The sequence below is a fragment of the Varanus komodoensis genome, unplaced genomic scaffold (assembly GCF_004798865.1).
Source record: "Varanus komodoensis strain SLA01 unplaced genomic scaffold, ASM479886v1 scaffold704, whole genome shotgun sequence".
Lineage (NCBI taxonomy): Eukaryota > Metazoa > Chordata > Lepidosauria > Squamata > Varanidae > Varanus > Varanus komodoensis.
Window position 1 is genome coordinate 1 of NW_025336353.1, and position 17,609 is coordinate 17,609.

The 17,609-nt window shown below is 38.9% G+C and overlaps 1 protein-coding gene across 1 annotated transcript in view; it reads right to left on the reverse strand.

The window, feature by feature from the left end:
- Positions 1-6,135: 6,135 nt before the first annotated feature.
- LOC123034680 (connector enhancer of kinase suppressor of ras 2-like) overlaps positions 6,136-17,609 on the reverse strand; it is a gene marked incomplete at its 3' end in the record, with an annotated part of 13,432 nt that continues 1,958 nt past the window's right edge. The window contains exons 2-3 of the mRNA XM_044452232.1: positions 7,380-7,582; positions 6,136-6,223 (exon numbers count right to left, since the gene is read on the reverse strand). Coding sequence (XP_044308167.1) covers positions 6,136-6,223; positions 7,380-7,582 — 291 coding nt within the window. The remainder of the gene's footprint in view (positions 6,224-7,379; positions 7,583-17,609) is intronic.

Genomic DNA, 17,609 nt, shown 5'->3' on the forward strand with positions numbered 1-17,609 from the left:
AAAAAAAAAAAAAAAACCATCTTGGCGCCTGCCTGACCTCCAAAGCCAGAAAATGTCAAAGAAATAGAGCTCCTGCACTGACAACTGTCCTCCATGTGGCTTCCAGTCAGGGCACAGGTACATAAGGAACCTCCAGATACATGCCATCTGATGACCACAGTTAACAAGCTCTGTTAAGGAAAAAGGCACTCTACTCTCTTAGGAATTCTGCTCCTACATTGTTTGGGGCTTTATATATAAGTACCAAAACCTTACATCTGGGCCAGTAGTACAAAGGAGCAGAAGGGAAGCAGCTCAAACAACAGCCAAGCTGCTGCATTCTGCACTTGTTCCAGCTTCTAGATCAGCGTTAAGGGTAGCCCCACTCAGAGTACAATGCAGTAATCCAAACTTGAAGTTACTGACAGCTTAAATATACCAAGTAGCTGACTAGCCCAGACTACAGATATTGAGCAGCAGTATGAATGCACCCCCACACTCATGATAGTCTGATGACAGAAATAAAACATATGAAACCAGCTGCAAACAAGGGGGAGGAGCCTGAAAAAATACAATCCCACTTACACATTTTTGAACAAAAGTGGATAGTGATGAGAATGGGAAAAGAGAGGCAAAATTTGTTCTGTCAAGAGGGACACTGGAATATTGGCTGGAGGGATGAAGGGGAAAAGGAGGGAGAATGTGCCAAAGGCTCAGCTAATTGTTTGTTAGGCACACTGTGAGCTGATCTGCAAAAGACTCACTTTGCATAATTTATGCATAGGGGGATTAGAAGGGTTTGTGAGTCACCAAATGGCTTGTTCATGTTAGCTTGTTTGGATCATGTGAATCAGCTTAGGCAACATAACACTGGTTTCAAGAGGAGGTTTTCCCACTTCAGGAGTGCTTGCTCAAGAAGAGAGGTTCTTTTGCTCATGTAACTCTGGATGCAACCCAGAGAATTTTTGTGTTTCCACGGTACTGCAAATTTCACGAAGAGAGCATTGAGTGTTTATACCTGCTTCTTTTTATTTTTAAATATTTCAATCTAAGGAGCTTAAAGTTCTGGAGAACAGTTCAGGACTACAATGAACAATCTCTCTCACACACACAATCTATGTTAACCAAAACCCATTGCTTAATATTTCTATGTACAAGGAAAAAGAACATGAATAGTCACCCACAGCCAAGCTGCATTACTCCCACACATCATCATAACCATCAAAACTCTGTGAAACAAAGACATTACTTCTCTACCCAGATCTGCATTAACCATCATATTTTCTTTCTGCTCACTCTTACTCCAAATATTCTATTCAAGTACAGAGAATTTCACTAAATCTAAGCACTTAAGATTATGAAATAATGCAAACTAATTATTTTTTATGGTTTACTACTAATCAGTGCTGCTTTTTCTTTTGTTGTATACCCAACTCGGAGGGTATTATGAGCTCCAAAGTATGTGCAGAAATGTTTTCAGCTGGCCACAGAGCTCCAGAAGGCATGGTCAGGTCTGGAAGAAATTCCCACTGGAGCTGCAATTGTTCTCCACTGGAGTTACAGCAGGTCCCCACCCCCACCCTGCCCGCTGCATTAAAGTAAGAAGATCAACACACAGCTTTGACCTTTTTGATCTTGTGGTTTTTAAGGCTGTTTTTAGCTCTGTAGTATGCCATCATTGTCATTACATTCATGATTTCTGCTTTCACATTGCCTCTAGAAAGACAGTGCAGGAATGTAGCAAGGAACTAAATAAATAGCTCCTTCACCTTTTGAAGAGTGTTACAAGAGCAATTGTGAGAGCGGTCTTCCCAGACACCATGCTCTTTTCACCCTCAAGAGTGATGTGGTTTATGAGATGGCCTGCTTCTATGAAAGAGTTCTGAAGTTTGGACATACCACCTAATCATTTGTACAGCCTTGTATGAACAGACTGAACAATGCAAGTTAGCTGGTAAAAAGAACTCACTTCCAAATTGGTTGGTGCTTAGATTCCTAGACAAAGGCTTTCCTGAAAGAATGAAGTTAATACAAACTTCTCACAAAGCCGTAGCAATGGCAAGGCAATTGAAGCTGCTGAAAACCCAACTCAGAAAGGAAAGACAACATGCGAGTGACTTGGAAACCCTAGATTGTCATTATATGTGAACCATCAGCCTGTAAAAAATTAATATACTTGCAGCAGGAATAATATATCATGCCAGTATAATAAGTCATAGTACTGAACTGTTATCATTATAAATACATTATGTATGTACTGTATTATCTACTGGTCATTCTTATGCACAATCATAAATACCTGGTATGAAATAAATTATGAAAGGTGCTGATTTTAATTCAGATTTAGATATTTGGATTATTTCAGTCATCAACTCAGAGGTTCACAACTATGGTGGACTTTCACCTTTATTATTTAAACTTTGATTGAAGTAATTTTTCCCAAGATTCTTCTACACTTAAATGCAATATACTTGCAACTGAACTAAATTAAGATAGCACCTTAAACACAAATACTACTGCTTCAGATTCAGTAGTTTAGCAACGGTGATCTGAGTAACTATGGTAACTACATACCTTCAAAGAAAATGAAGAATGTTGCTAGCATAAATAACTCAGAAAGGAAAGTGTTGAATAAAGCATAAAAAACCACAAGCATCCATATTTGGTGTCTTAAATCTAGGGAAGAATCATGAAAATCCCAGTACTTGTGGAAACAGTGATATGCTATGTACTTCTTGATTATAGCTTTTACGTTTAAACCTATGTTATCTTGGGAATTTATCTGAACATGATATTTTGAATACTCAAAAGATGTTTGATACAATGGTAGGGCATGGCAGGGAGGCAAGTGGGCCCGGCCACTGGAGAATTGCCTAAGGTCCTCCAGGGCCACCCATCACTTTTTTTAACGTGACAGTGGTAGCCTGCAAGCACACGTCTGCGGAGAAATGCTTAAGTTTGCATGCTGTGCAGGAGCAACCTGAGCCAATCTGGTCTGCCTGGGAGGGTGGGGGTGCATGGCATGGCTAGAGGGGTGCAGCATAGTCCTTCTGTCTCTCACATTTTGGATTTTTACAATTTTTGTTAATTTTGGATGCAACTAGTAGCCCAGCCAAATGTTACTTGTACCCTTGTCCTAGACAGAGAAATCAAAGAAAATGCTTCTCTCGGTTGTATTATTTTCCTGCTTCGTGAGCAGAGCCAAGCATGTTTCTTTGGAAGGGCAGTCGTCACTGAAAGGGCGGTCACTGAAATACATGCCTATTTACTTATTCTTACTGGAGGGCAGTCCATTATTGTGCCTTTAGGCCAGCCAGACTGACCCCTAGCACAGCAAAGAGTTAGTGGTTCTAAAAGCAACCTGGAATTAGAGAAGACGCTCTCTTCTAAATGGGACAGGTGAGCAGAGTGCTCAGAAGAGAGCTCTACTGACCTGACCTGACCTGACCTGACCTGGAAGCAAGGACCTCCAGGATTATTCTTAGAACTGCTAACTGACTGCGCAAGTGCTCGGTCTTGCTGGCGCAACATGAGCAACAGGAGCACAGCACCCCAATGGATCTTGCCTACAATGCTCCAGCCTCCCAGCAGGAGAAGTGGAATGGATGCCACTTGATCAGCATCAGCGACAGGCATTACTCATATACTATAAGGATCCCACCCCACTCTTTAGAAGAAGGGCTGGATACAGCATTTAAGAATCTACAGTATAAGAGGGGAAATACCCATAGAATGCATGGTTCTTTGGATCAAAAATACAAGTTTGCTGTAGTTTACCCAACTTTCAAAATATTTTAGTACAGAACCCTGAAAGGTAAGTCAACCTCAATTTAGCACTGACTCATAATAAAACTGCAGTGTAGTCACATCTTCTTCTCACATCTTAGTATCATTCTGAGCTTTGCATCTGGCAAAGATACCTTTTCCCACAGCTGTCCCAGGGCTTAGTCACCTCCTTTTTCCTCATTTGTTTCCAGCTTTTTCCATGTTCTACTACCATCAGTCATCTTTAAATTTGAATAAATTAGTGAGAAACTGTACTGGAATGCACTACAATGATTATTATATATCTTTCATCTAATATGTGGAGAAGAACTGAAAGCACTCACACCCACGGGAAATGTAAAGGTGGAGGACTAATGCCTAAGCTACAAAAATGACAGGCGCAACTTCTAGAAAGAAGGTAAAGATGCCCACACAGCTGTCTCCTGGGGCAATATTCTCCTTCCACCTGAAGTATAAGAAGGCACTAATAAGCACTGTAAGCCAAATAACCTACTGGAAGCCTTAACTTTGGTACAAATGGAATAAAAAATTCCAAACTCCTAAGTTATGAAAAGATCTTGACTATACACATAATTCATTACATAACTAGTGAAAGGGCTCTTGTTGCCAGGGAGACAGACTTAGGACATACAGTTCTATGCTTAATGCTTATACCAGGGTGGAAACTAATCAGGTTTTGATATATGCTGCTTTTCAAAAAGTACACATAGAACCTGAAAGTGCAAAGCCGCGTCTCTCCACCCAAGGCAATGTATGCAAGGACCTTTGGCAAATGGCATGAATAGAAATTTGCTCAGTCTAAAGTTCCCAAACCCCTGATCAACAATTTGGCACAAAAAGTAGATAAGTCAGTCAACAAACCTAGGCAGTCAAGATGAGTTCTGCATTGAGATTCAAAGACCAAACTCTGGAAGTTCTATAACATGAAATAAAACCAACACGCTAAAAATTATTTCTTTTCTACTTGCTGTCTCCTACAGGTAAACCTAATTCACCATATGGTTCACAGTACACTGAGACTTCCACATTTAACAATCGTGTGGTTCAGCACATGTATACTAGAACACATAGTCTTTATATAGAATATATTTTATTGATCATTCTCACAAAAATATCTATGATTGGATTTACATGTGCCAGCTAGCCATGCTGGCTCTGGATGCTGAAAGTTTTAGGATTCTTTCTGCCTAACCATGCATAGGATTGCACACAATGTTTTTCAAAAAGGATGTACACAAGTTTAATACATCCTTAAGACAAAAACAAACTACTATCCACAGACGCCAGTAATGACTTGCATGTCGAAATAAGCATAATTCAAACTGCAGAGATATGAATGGTGTCTTATTAAATGTTTTATGATCATTGAGCAATTATTTGCAACATGGGTGTTGGATCCAAAACCTGAATAAGGGTTTAATTTTGCCATTATTAAGTAAAAATAAATATGGCTGAGAAGCCTCAAACCACCAACATTTTTATGCACACAGTAAACTGAAGAAACCAAGGCATCTGCCAAAGAAATCCAATCACAATTTTTACATATACAGGTTTTCAAACATAACTCTGCAAGAGCTACTGCAGAAGTGTCATTTAATCTTCTCCAGGGAAACTGCATTGTAATCAGCCAACAAGCAGTGCTTTAGGTACAGCCTGTCATCAGTTTCAAATCCTGTAATGTAAACACAGCTATGCTTACTTGAGACCTTCAAAAGCAAGTTCAAATTTGGATGTGGTATAATCCTCCCTAATCAGTTTCATAACACTCCTAAATGTAAACAATAAACATCAGCATACATCTTTAACATTAGCACCTCAGATAAGCAAAATGTAAAAGATTGGGCCACAGGGAGTACTGTAAGAGGCCTGTATAAATTGGGTGTTCTTTGTATGATAATATAAATACATGCTCAAATAACTCTACATTCCTTGTAGGAAATGTATCCCAATTATGCAGTAGTCAGCTTTGCAGATGCAAAAGCAGTTTTCATACTTGCCTAAAGGATATTAGTAAAACTGAGATACCAACAAAAGACAGAATGAGGCAAAACAATTATTGTTCAAATAAGTATAGTCGATCTATTTCAACTTTAGCCTTGCTTACTTTTAATAGATAGAAATCAGCTTATATTCTTGTATATTAGTTTTAACCTGTTAGTGAGGTTGTTTCTTCTTTAGGTGTGCTATCAAGTGACAGCAATTATTTTCCTTCCATTGCATGTAAAGAACACAAAATTAAGTAGAATAAAAATAGGAAGTTGCAATGCAGACTGCTTAGTCATTAGGTAAATATAGTTTTAATCATAAATCTAAATGGAAATGTTTACATAGATTTTTTAAAATAAAAAGCATATGTATATAGTCCCATACCTGCTGTACAATTGTTGTTAATTCAAGACAGAGCTGTATGACATTATTTCTTGTTACAGAATAATCTGTCACAGCAGCAAAAGGTGATCTACAAAAAATATGAGAATTTGTTAAATAAAAGATTGTTTTATTGTAATATTATCTTATACACAAACCATTTTCATGATAGTGTGCATTTAACTGCAACTTAATTACAACATCAGATTAGAAAGTTCAGTCTTTACTGAAACACATTTATCCATAGTATTTTTATAGTACTTAGTGACATTTTAATGAAACTTTTCACACCATGATTAATAGTGCTTTGTAACATTTTGGGTCCCCCCCCCGCCCCGATTTTTATATCCTACAAAGGGCTCAGGGCAGCTTACATCATTCTCCTCTTCCATCTTATCCCCACAACAACCCTTTGAGTAGGTTGGGCTGAGAGTCTGTGACTGGCCCAAAGTCACCCAGTTGGCACCATGGCTGAGTGGGAACTAGAACCCAGATCGTCTAAGTCCCAGTCCCATGCTCTTAACCACTACACCACACTGGCTCTCAACAGTTCTAACACCAACCAAACACAGTAAGTAATAACCTTGCTGGGGCTTTTACATTTTCCAAATAGACCAAGGCAGCTGCGTACAATATTTGTGTATTTTGAAGAGCACTGCACTTTTTTCCTAGTCTTTCTCTGACTGCACTCAGAAAAAGACTAGATAAAAATGCATTTGTACCATGTGAAAATGGGATTTAACTTGTGGGAGAGGGCAGGCTATATAATCTCCAAAGTGTTGGTAATACCCAAGACATTGTCCTCTTTTAACACTGTATCCAATGCAGCACCTACAATTCTCAGCCTTGCAACCCCTTTCCTTCTGGCTTGTGCTTTCTGATTAATGCTCAGATCACAACCGAGTAATTAATAGACCTGGTATTTTAAAAAAAATGTGCAAGAATTATTTTTGCATGATTGTCATAGGGGCCTTAAGTGCACCCTGAAGCCTGTCTACCATGCAGTGACACTGATCCATCATGTCTCCACAGGGCAGAGAATTTGTGTTCAAACTTCTAACATAATGTTGGCTATCTTTACCCAATGTTGAGACCAATGTTGCAATAGGGTTTTTTCCTCTGTTTGAAAAGCAGACCAATTTAACTTGAAGCTAAAATGTAAAGCAAAGTTCTAACATATTGCATGTGCCCATGTGTACTAATGTAGACATCTAAGCGGTTATCCATAAAAGTGGCAAAAGGTATACCTGTCCAGCCAAGCAAGGAGACTTTTTGCTGCTCCAATCAGATCCACCACTGAGGTAAGGAAATCATTCGGTAATTTTCTGCTTGTTCTACCATCGTAGTGACCACTCCTCCTCCTTCCTGTGATAAAGTTCTGAAGATTTTTGGCAGATGCATTTAGCTTGTGAGAAAGTGTTTTCAGGTTTTCAGTTTCCAATCCATAGTTCTGCATTTAAACAAAGCAAGGGAGAGGAAAGTTAGTTCTTCATCTTCACAGAATGCACTGAAGAAAGATTGCTTTAAAACCAAATCACTCATGGCAATTAGTAACACTGCAACTTGTCATTCAAAAATTGTTTGCACATTCTGTTTTCAAAAAGTATCTACAGGCTGAGCAAAAAAGCACTTTATGTAAGTACTTGGCCAAAACAAATACCTTCAGGTAGGACAGAACAAATGTATTCCTTGGCTTTCAAGCTGCTGCATGGCACTGGGTCACGATTTCAGCTCTCTATAGAACCTCTTGCATTTAATCTGTATGACATCACATGAGGCACTCACTCAACGCAAGAAAGTGAATCTAGCATTTCATGTAATCTAAATGCCTCAATTAACTGAGATGCGGAAAAAAGGCCTCTCTTTTTACATGCCTATCTAAGCCTGAAGCCTAAAGTGACATAATTATAGCAACAGGCATAGTCATACTCATTTATAACAGACTAATTTTGCATAATAAAAATGGTCGTTATACAGAGTAGGGCTAATGCTATTTCATCCAACTTCTACCTTTGCATGAGTGGTTTATATCAGTTTTTTTATATTTATGGAAGCATTTTTAGTAACAGGTTATTGTTATATGCAATGAGTTAGGAAGAGGGAGTTCAATATTAAAGTTACAGAACATCTGCCCACCTTAAATTATATAAATTCAGATGAATATAATTTATTTATATTAACTCTGATATAAATTATATGAATCCAGCTCTGTACACACATGAGTACACACTCTGTACACACACAATCCAGAACTGACAGTCTTAGGTTAGAACACCAACCCTTGATGACTAATAAACTACACATGCAGACCAGAAACTTTGTGGTCTTTTTTTAAAAAGTTTTTATATGAATTGATATATAGTCTCTTGATTTTTAAAACAAGTGCAATAAAAATCAATGATAAAAACCTGCCAGTTTAAGAGCAGGCTATCTCATCTTGGTTCATGCTCTGTAAAGCCAGGAAATTGAAAGCTGATGCTTTAGATGATGTGCCCAACTCTGATCAGTGATGCTTGGCCATGTCAGGCATTATGCCTGCTTATAACTCACCCTCCGAGCACTTGCATTTTTCCTTGGCCCACATCCAGATGGGGAGGATGTAGTGCCTCAGAACTGCTGTTTGCATTGTCCTGGTCCTCCCTTCCCGTATGAAGCATCTAAGCCTTACTGCTTTGCTCTTTATTCACCAACGGATACCCAACAAAGAGATACATTCTGTGCATGCTAAAGATACAGCTAGGATATTATTTCTTGCTCAAAAGAAAGTTCAGGGAATAATATGGAGCAGGATCCTAGAGTGGTGGGGATAAGCTTTAACATCTGCAATTTACCTTACCAAAGGATGCCATTTTGGCAATGTAAGCTGGAGACAGATGGGGAGCACAAAGTGGTGGCAAAAGCTTGAAGCCTTGTGACCAACCCATGCTAGGTTTCCTGTCTTTGTAGGAATGTGCAGTCTTGCCTTTGAGTTATGGAGCATGATCTCACATCAAAAACCTAGTTGGACAAGGACAAGGTCTGGGATTGTCGCTGATTTAAGAGGACTGATATTGTGTTGAAGCATTTATTAATCCAAGTGGGGTTTTAATACAGATAATGTTTTATGTACTTTTTTAAATCTATGTATTTATTGAATGGAGCTGGTCTTTGACCACAATAAAGTTTATCTATCTATCTAATCAATCTATCTTAGCATTTTGCAATCTTCTGCAATAGAATTCAAGCAGAAATCACTGGACCAAGCCAATATTCTCGTTTCACACTGAAAGTGAGCATGCCTGAAGTTGTCCTGCCAGAAGCTGCAGCCACATGGGTACAAAGAGCAGAAAATTCTTAATAACTTTGAACACTTGTTCACAATTTTACCAAACAAATGCAAGGTGAGCCTGCTAAACAAGTCAGAATATTACACATTAGTAGTTTTTGCCAGCACTGGAAAGCAACATGTTACATGTAGAGCCACAGTTTGGAGTAAAGAGTACAAACATGTCAATTAGTTTTTTAGCTGCTGTACTTGTGGCCAAATCAGACTGATTTTGAAACACTGTTCAATTGTGCAAGTAATCAGCTGTATCCTGGTTACCATGTTTCAAGTTATTAGCTCTATCCTATCTTGACAGTACCATTTTTTAAAACCTCATCTGAACTAAAAGCTCCTGCTCCCCTTTAACATTTTTAATGTAATCCCTTGTCTGCAACAGATTGCTCTATTGGTGTACAACCAAGCTCTGAACAACATTTACTTTTATACAAGGCTACCCTAAAATTTTGCAAAGAGATCAAACCAGACAATCCTAGAGATCAACCCTGACTGCTCTTTAGAAGGGCAGGTACTAAAGCTGAAGCTCAAATACTTTGGCCACCTCATGAGAAGGAAGGACTCCCTGGAGAAGACCCTGATGCTGGATGAGGTCACTGGAGAGGTGGGTGTGGGTTTGGGTGGACTCCGAGGGATGGTGGACAATCGGAGAACCTGGAGGAATGCTGTCCCATGGGGTCACAAAGAGTCAGGCTTGACTTTGCAACTGAACAACAACAAATCCTAAATTGTACATTCCTCCTGTCTGAATAAACGCAATATATTTAATCAACTTCTAAGTACAAATGTATCGGACACGTGATAGCAAGTACATTGAATTTTGCTTCTCCAGTACCAGTGGAAGACACATACGTCCCTGCACAAGTAAACCAAAACTTCATTAGGCTGTGGTGAAACAGCATGAAAGTGTAACCCTCTGGGTACTTTAGCCCACAGGCTTTTCATCCCTGCTGGAATGACAGCTAAGAGAGAAAGGAAAGTATAACTAGATGGTTCTTTGTGCCTTCATTACATTTGTTCTGAAGTCACTTCAATCAATGTGGCAAAGAATCTGTATGTGAAACTATTTATTAAGTTACACAGTACACTTTGTGTCATTCCTCCTCACCATATCTGTGCTATTGCTGTTGATGAGCCGCATGACAGCTGTGGTGTCTGAATGCTAAGCGCCAGAGCATAACAAAATCCTTCCTCTGCCTGCTCAGACATCCAAACAGAAAGAGTTGCTCCTGTGGCTTTCATTACTCATTGGAAGTAATACTCACCAAATGCCACAAATGCAGACAGCTCAAAAATTGCAAATATTTAATGCTTTCAGAGCAAGCATCTTTGAGGAGGGGGAATTTACTATCTTGGACAAATCTAGCCTATCAGTTTGACAGAATGGCTGTTTTGCTTGCTTAAACCATTCTCAGCATCATTGCAGGGGTCCATAAATTCATTTCTAACATATGCAGAGTGCTTGAAGGGAGAGATGGAGATTTGCCTAATTTTTGCTAGGGAATGCAGATGCCAAGAAACAGGGAGAGAGACTCCTGCTGTTTTTTATTAGCTCCAGACCTTAGCACAAGTAAGAGCTCAGGTCTGGCATGGTGTGCTACTGTGTCTTCATTCTGATAAAGGGTGAAGAGAACTCATCCCTGGTAAGGCAGAGAGCCGATATGTGGATTGCTGATTACAGTCAAGGAATAAGAAGCCTTAAAAACTGCTTTAAAAAGTGTCAACAGCTATGCTGTTCAGTTCATGCCATAATGCATACTAATGCTGCACCTGATAGAAAAAGAGAGCATGGCAGCATATTCTATCAAGACAACCATGTTTCTAGAACAGCATTAACTGGAGCTAAGTCACAGCAGTCCAGTTGCTGAAAAACTCAGCTGTCACAGAGTCTACTAAAACACCTCTATATTATTACTGTATCCACAAGCTCTTACAGACCCAAGAATCAGGAACACTGTCCAGAGTTCACTTGCCTGCACATTTCCCAGTGTGCTATTCCTTGTCAACATTACTTTTCGCAGTCTCCATCAGAGAAAGGCAACTTGTGACCTTCCATATGATTTGGTGTAAATCTTCCACCAGCTCTAGCCAGCATAGCCAATAGTGAAGGATCATGAGAATTGTAGACCAAAATATATGTAGAGTCCATATCAACTGTACCGGGTTTATATGGGACAAATAAGGCTTGTGCATAAAATGAACAGTCACAAACTAGACATTAAAATGGCAATTATGAATAGAGGAACATTTTGATTTCTAGGAATTTGACTTCTGACTTCAGGTCACAATACATGGAGATGGATGAAATAAAAATTCTATGACACATTTCATTAACACAATGGAGGATGCATCACCTGTTTTTAACCAGGGCTGAAACTATAATTAGCTCACCACTGGTGTTCTACATCTGTAAGGTTATGTGTGCATGAACCTATCAACATGTGGAATCATATGGCTTCAATTTAGACTGATATATGCCATCATGACTTTCAAATTTTCTTTTATCTTTAATAGTCCCACACTATTCACTAGAGCAGAGGCTGGCAGCTTTTTAAAGCCAGAAGTCAAATTTAACATTCTTCCAGAATGTCCCAAACCACCCCAAATGGCCACCAGAGGCAAAACGCTGGAAGTAGCACCTGCTCTGGCTTTCTACTTTCTCAAGCCATTTTTGAACAGGGCACTTATTCCCCAGCTCTAATCAATGAAATGGGTGTCACATTGCCAATTCACATCTTAGAGCCTCCTCTTCAAGTCATTTTGCCTCTACGAACACACACAAATTGATCACACATATTGATCCAGTTTGCACATAATGTACACCAATCACTTAAATTTACCCAGCCATTCAGGAGTGAGAGAACTGTTTCTTGCCTGGTTTCTGCTTCAGCTTTGCCTCCAGCTTTGCTAAATTACTATCCCATTCCTCAGGGCTGCTGTATGAATAATAACCCAGAGGTTTAATCTACTTTTTCTTGTTAGGTTAGATTGCTTCCTCCCCCCTCCCCCTCAGAGTTTCAGCATCACATGTCACCACAAACACAGGTACAGGGAATTCCTGGTTTGTTTAGCAACACCAAGGTGGTGAATGCAGAGGACAACGTGCTTCCTTGCTCCATTGTGTCCCAACAAGATATATGCTATTTAAATGATAGTCAGTGGTACAAACAAACCAGGTAATCATCACTGACCAATATCTAGAAACCAGGAGTTTCAGTAATACTGAAATGATAAAGGATTGATGTAACTAAAAACTGATGTAACACATACCCGCACTAGCCTTATAGAAAGTGTTTATAAAAATAGAATTTACAAATCATAAATAAGCTTTAAAATATTTAGCTAGATGCTTCTACTTCTGCCATTATGAATGATCTGTGGCATTTCAGCATCAACCCTGTGAAACAAGGTGGTTGTGCCAAGTAAAAAAAAAAGTTAATCTGAATATAAAGAAAATTCTAAGAATTAAAACATAAGTTTAAAAATAATAATCCAATTTAGAAGTTTTGTGCATTATCCTCCAAAGTAAAGAAATAGGTTCTAAAGAGTGATCGGTAGTTTATCTATAGTTTGTAATAAATAATAGAAACACTGATTTTAAATCTGATTTAAAATTATTTTTCTTTCAAATCTTCCTTATATGTTTATCAGTCATAAGATTTATTTTCCATTCTTACTCTTTTAGAATGATCTTTTTTCTTAAGTAACTGTTCTGAAATCTTAACTATTCACTACTAATACTCAATATTGATGAAAGCAAAACCAAAACACCTAAACAATTAAAACTTTGTATCTAATGTGCCATTGCTTTTTACCCTGTAATTTATGTGTTTAACTGCATTCTGTTAAGGATTCAGAGATCAACCTAAATGCAGTATTTAGAAATGGACAGTGCTTCTAATTTCTCTGTATTGAAAATGTAAATATATGAGATTGGTGTACCTTGTACTGCCAAGTTTTTAAATATGTGTGTGTGTCTCCCCAACCAAACAAATGTGAGTTCAAGGTCACCAGTGTCTTTTAAAAGAATTAAAGCATTAAAATGGGAGACTATATGGCTACTTTACATAATTCTCACCACTCTAGCTTCCGTATTTTCAACATGTATATCTAGAATGAGCTGCAATATCCATTTATCCAACTTTTATAGATTCCTTATAATACAATGCTAGCAATTTTAATTGACTTTTAAGGCAATCACAGAACTATAGTTAACTGCTGAAAAATTATTTTACATTCTTGTAGGTATAATGTTCATGAAAGGCCCATGAGCAACAGGACATTATAGAACTATAATATTACTGTTGCTTTACTTTAAGTGCAGATGGCAAGAATATTCATACACACTCACATGGTTCCGATTATAAATAAAGTGAAGCAACAGTAGGCAGTATGGCTCAGGCAGCCTTGATAATACACAAAACCCACAGAGGCAATTAGCTCAGTGCTGCTGCTTCTATTCTTGAAGCAGAAGTTAAAAATCCACAGTCTAAGACCACAGCATGTGAGGTGTGTGAGATTTTTTATATGCACACTGAATCTTAATTTAGTAAATGGCATCAATTGAAAATGGATAGAAATATAAAATTTATATCGATCTACACTTGATTACTATTTTAGCATTTTGAGAATCTTATACTACTGTCTAAAACACAGAATCAAATGAACTATTTAAATCTTAGGGATCTAGCCTATTCACCAACCTGAGTCCAGCACTACTTTACACCCACAAAAGGGAGCCACAGTGGGAAGTTTTAATGGAATCTAAAAGAATAAGCCTTATTTTAAATTGGGTTTTCAATAGTTTTACCGTATTTCAAGTCAAGAAACCATCCTAAAGTGGCTTGGTCTTTTATTACCTTTTATTTATTACTTAGTTATTTAATATAATTATATCCCACCATTTTGCCGGCAAAATAGCTTACATGAGCTTCTTCCTCTCCATTTTATCCTAACAACCATCCTATAAAGTCCATGACTTGTCTAAAGCCACTCACTCAGCTTCAAGTTCAAGCAGGGGCTAAAACCCAGGCTTCGGGTTCTAGTCCAACACTCTGACCACTACACTATGCTTTCTGCCTTTTGCACCTTTACCATATTGTGAGCTGAATGAGTACCACATTTTTAAAAATCTCGACACATATTTCCAAAGCACACAAAAAGATGACAAAGCAGGACACATCTGTAACTGATACTCTCCTTAAGTTCTCGTGTGCACGCTTCAAGCAAAGGCTTGCATACATAAAACAATCAGCAGCAGCCATGATTGCAAGTCAATATGTTTCAGCAAATTATTTATTTATTTAGTGGCATTCTACTCCACAGTTTAGAAGCGCTTAACAAGCAACTAGGGTAGTAAATGTATACACAAGAATGAAATGGGTTATCACTGTCCAGTTCAACTGTGAGAAAACCATCCCAAAAAAGTTATGTCATTAGCGAAAGCATACACATGCCGTATAGGTATTTATAAAAATCTGGGGACATTTGAAGTTTCTTAAAAGGAAGGCTAGCAAGAACCCAGCTGTTGCCCCAACCCTCTGCAACTGCAAGCAACGTCAAGGAAGGCAAGAGCACAAACGCAGTCCTTTGGTTGCAGGGGTGGGGAATAGTAACTATCAACAATAAGAAAGCTCATCTCACTATCGAGAGAGGACTACAATCATGTTCTGCCTTGTTGAAGTAGCAATTACAGGAAATAATGTTTCTGAGCATGCTCCAAGCCCTTAGTTCAACATTAAAGCTAACTAAGCAGGCAGGGCACGGACCAGCCCAACTAAGATGAACTTCCTCCTTCCCTTCAGAAGTAAGTTATGGTATTCACAATTCTAAAATTGAATGAAGCTAGGCCAAACTCAAGGAAGTAAATGGGGCTTGCTTTTCTAATACCTTTTCAAATGTTCACCCCATATCTAGAGTTGATTCTTGCAGGTGCAACAAGGATAAAGGAAGCAAGATCCTCCTACTTTATACAGGTACAGCTGATGAAAACACCTTGCAAGTTAGTCCACATGGCATGATCTCAACATGCCTGTGCTTAGTCTTTCAACATGAGGAAAACAGGTTAACCTTGCAAATAATTTTACAAAACTTACTAGCCTTCAAAATAACTACCAGTCTGCCATGCATGCATGAAAAACATTTTTAAAATGAAATATCAGGCCTAGAAAGCTACTTTAGACAACACAACTGTTCAGGAATTACAAATTTTAAGAGAGATGGTAGATTTTTTTAAAACCTTGATGTTACTCAGGGGAGTGCAAAGCATGGCCATAGTTACAAAGAAGTCTCTTGCTGCTGGGTTTCNTTCAGAAATTAAAACTAACCAAAAACAAAACACGTTTGCTCAAATTGGCACTATTTTATACCAAAACCATTATTTCACAGAGTGTCTTTCTTATTTTATACTTTCTAATCCACCACAAATTAAAGGTGCCCTTTAATGTGAACCAGGAATTCAATTAATCTCCCCTCAGAACACGCATACCTGCAGGCATACGCGCACATGAACACATGCACACACACGCACAATTACCACTAGTGTTCAGTCCACAGACATGAAAAAGAATAAGTGTTACCTGAGTATTAGTAAAGTCCCCTTTTAACCATGGAGAATTATAAGAATTAAAGAGAGCTGGTGTGGTGTAGTGGTTGAGAGGGCAAGTCTGAGACTCAGGTGATCTGCATTCTAGTCTCTGCTCAGCCATGGAGGCAACTGGGTGACACTGGACCAGTCACAGACTCTCAGTTCAGCCTATCTCACAGGGTTGCTGCTGTGTGGATAAGACTGAGAGCAGGAGGAGAATGATGCAAGCTGCTTTGAGTGCTTAAAAAAGAAAAAGGTGGGATATAAATCTAATGAATGAATGAGCTGTCTTAAATTGTCCCCCAGTAAAATTATACAAAATCAATTTTCTTTAAAGGCAACAGCACATAACGCTTTCTTCTAAGTAGGATGGCAAGAAAATATTAAAAAAGACCAAGACCATGTGCAGAGAAAGCCAGTGTCCTGATATTATCTTAGTTTACAGTTCTTATTTTAAGCAACAGTATTCATCGCAAAAGGATATTGTTTGCAGTACTTCTGCCCAGAAAGTACTGGCTTGGCTCTGTAGAAAGCCAAGTTCAATGAATTTTTCTAGCAATTATTTTTAAGGTCTACATTCAGGCAGCTGTGCAAAGTGATGCAAACCACCTGGAGATAATTTGCTGGGGTACAATTTTTAGTCACCAATATGAAGCTTCCTGTTAATGGCAATCATGTGAAAAAAAGACACCTCCAGCCAGCAGTGCTTTAAGGAGAAAAGGAAGAGCCAAGTAAACCCCAAAATTCCAAATTTTCTGAGGCTTGCTAAGTAACACTACAAGAAAAGCAGGTAGAACTACTCCCTGAGGAGCACTGAAGGGCTTCTTTAGCACCATCTCGTAGGGATTCAGCCTTAACATTTTAACATTCAGTCTCTTGCTAATGTCTTCAAGATATGGATTTAGATGGCAATCCCTTCATACTCAGAGAGAAATTAAACAGGATGTCATCAGCATTTTCCTAACATTGAACTCCAGAGCTCTTTGGTGACATCTGGCAATGGCTTCATAATGTGCAGGAGTATAGAATCTCCCACCTGTGGATGCTCTGTGTGACCCACAGACCCTCCTTGGGTTCCTTTAGGGATCTGGGCTTGGAGATGAAAGTGTAGGTGCAAGAGGGGGGTTCAGCTAGAACTGAGAAGAGCACTTGTTTCCCTCAATCAACTGTCTGAGCAGGGACAGAGAAGCATGACTCCTCCCCCTGATCAAGTCCCCTGTGTGAACGGCCCCCCACAAAGGTGGGGACACATATGCTGCTGGGATGGGCAATAAAATGGGGATTATGAGAGGTGCTCAATGAAAAGGACACTTAGCTGGGCCGGTACAAGGAAGAGCTGTTCTTTCCACCACCAGACAAGTCAAGATCTGTGCCTCACTCAGCATGGAAAAAGGCAAAGTGGGCAGAAGAGCAAATAACATCTGTGGATGTGGTGATGCCAAGTCAAATCATCCTGCCTGTGGAAGGCATTATTCCTGTAGCCTATTTTTGTTATGCATCCTGATATAGAAATTAAATAAAGTTGGCAGTAGTTTAAGCCTTGGAGGATAAAGCAAGAGCCATGGTGCTGAA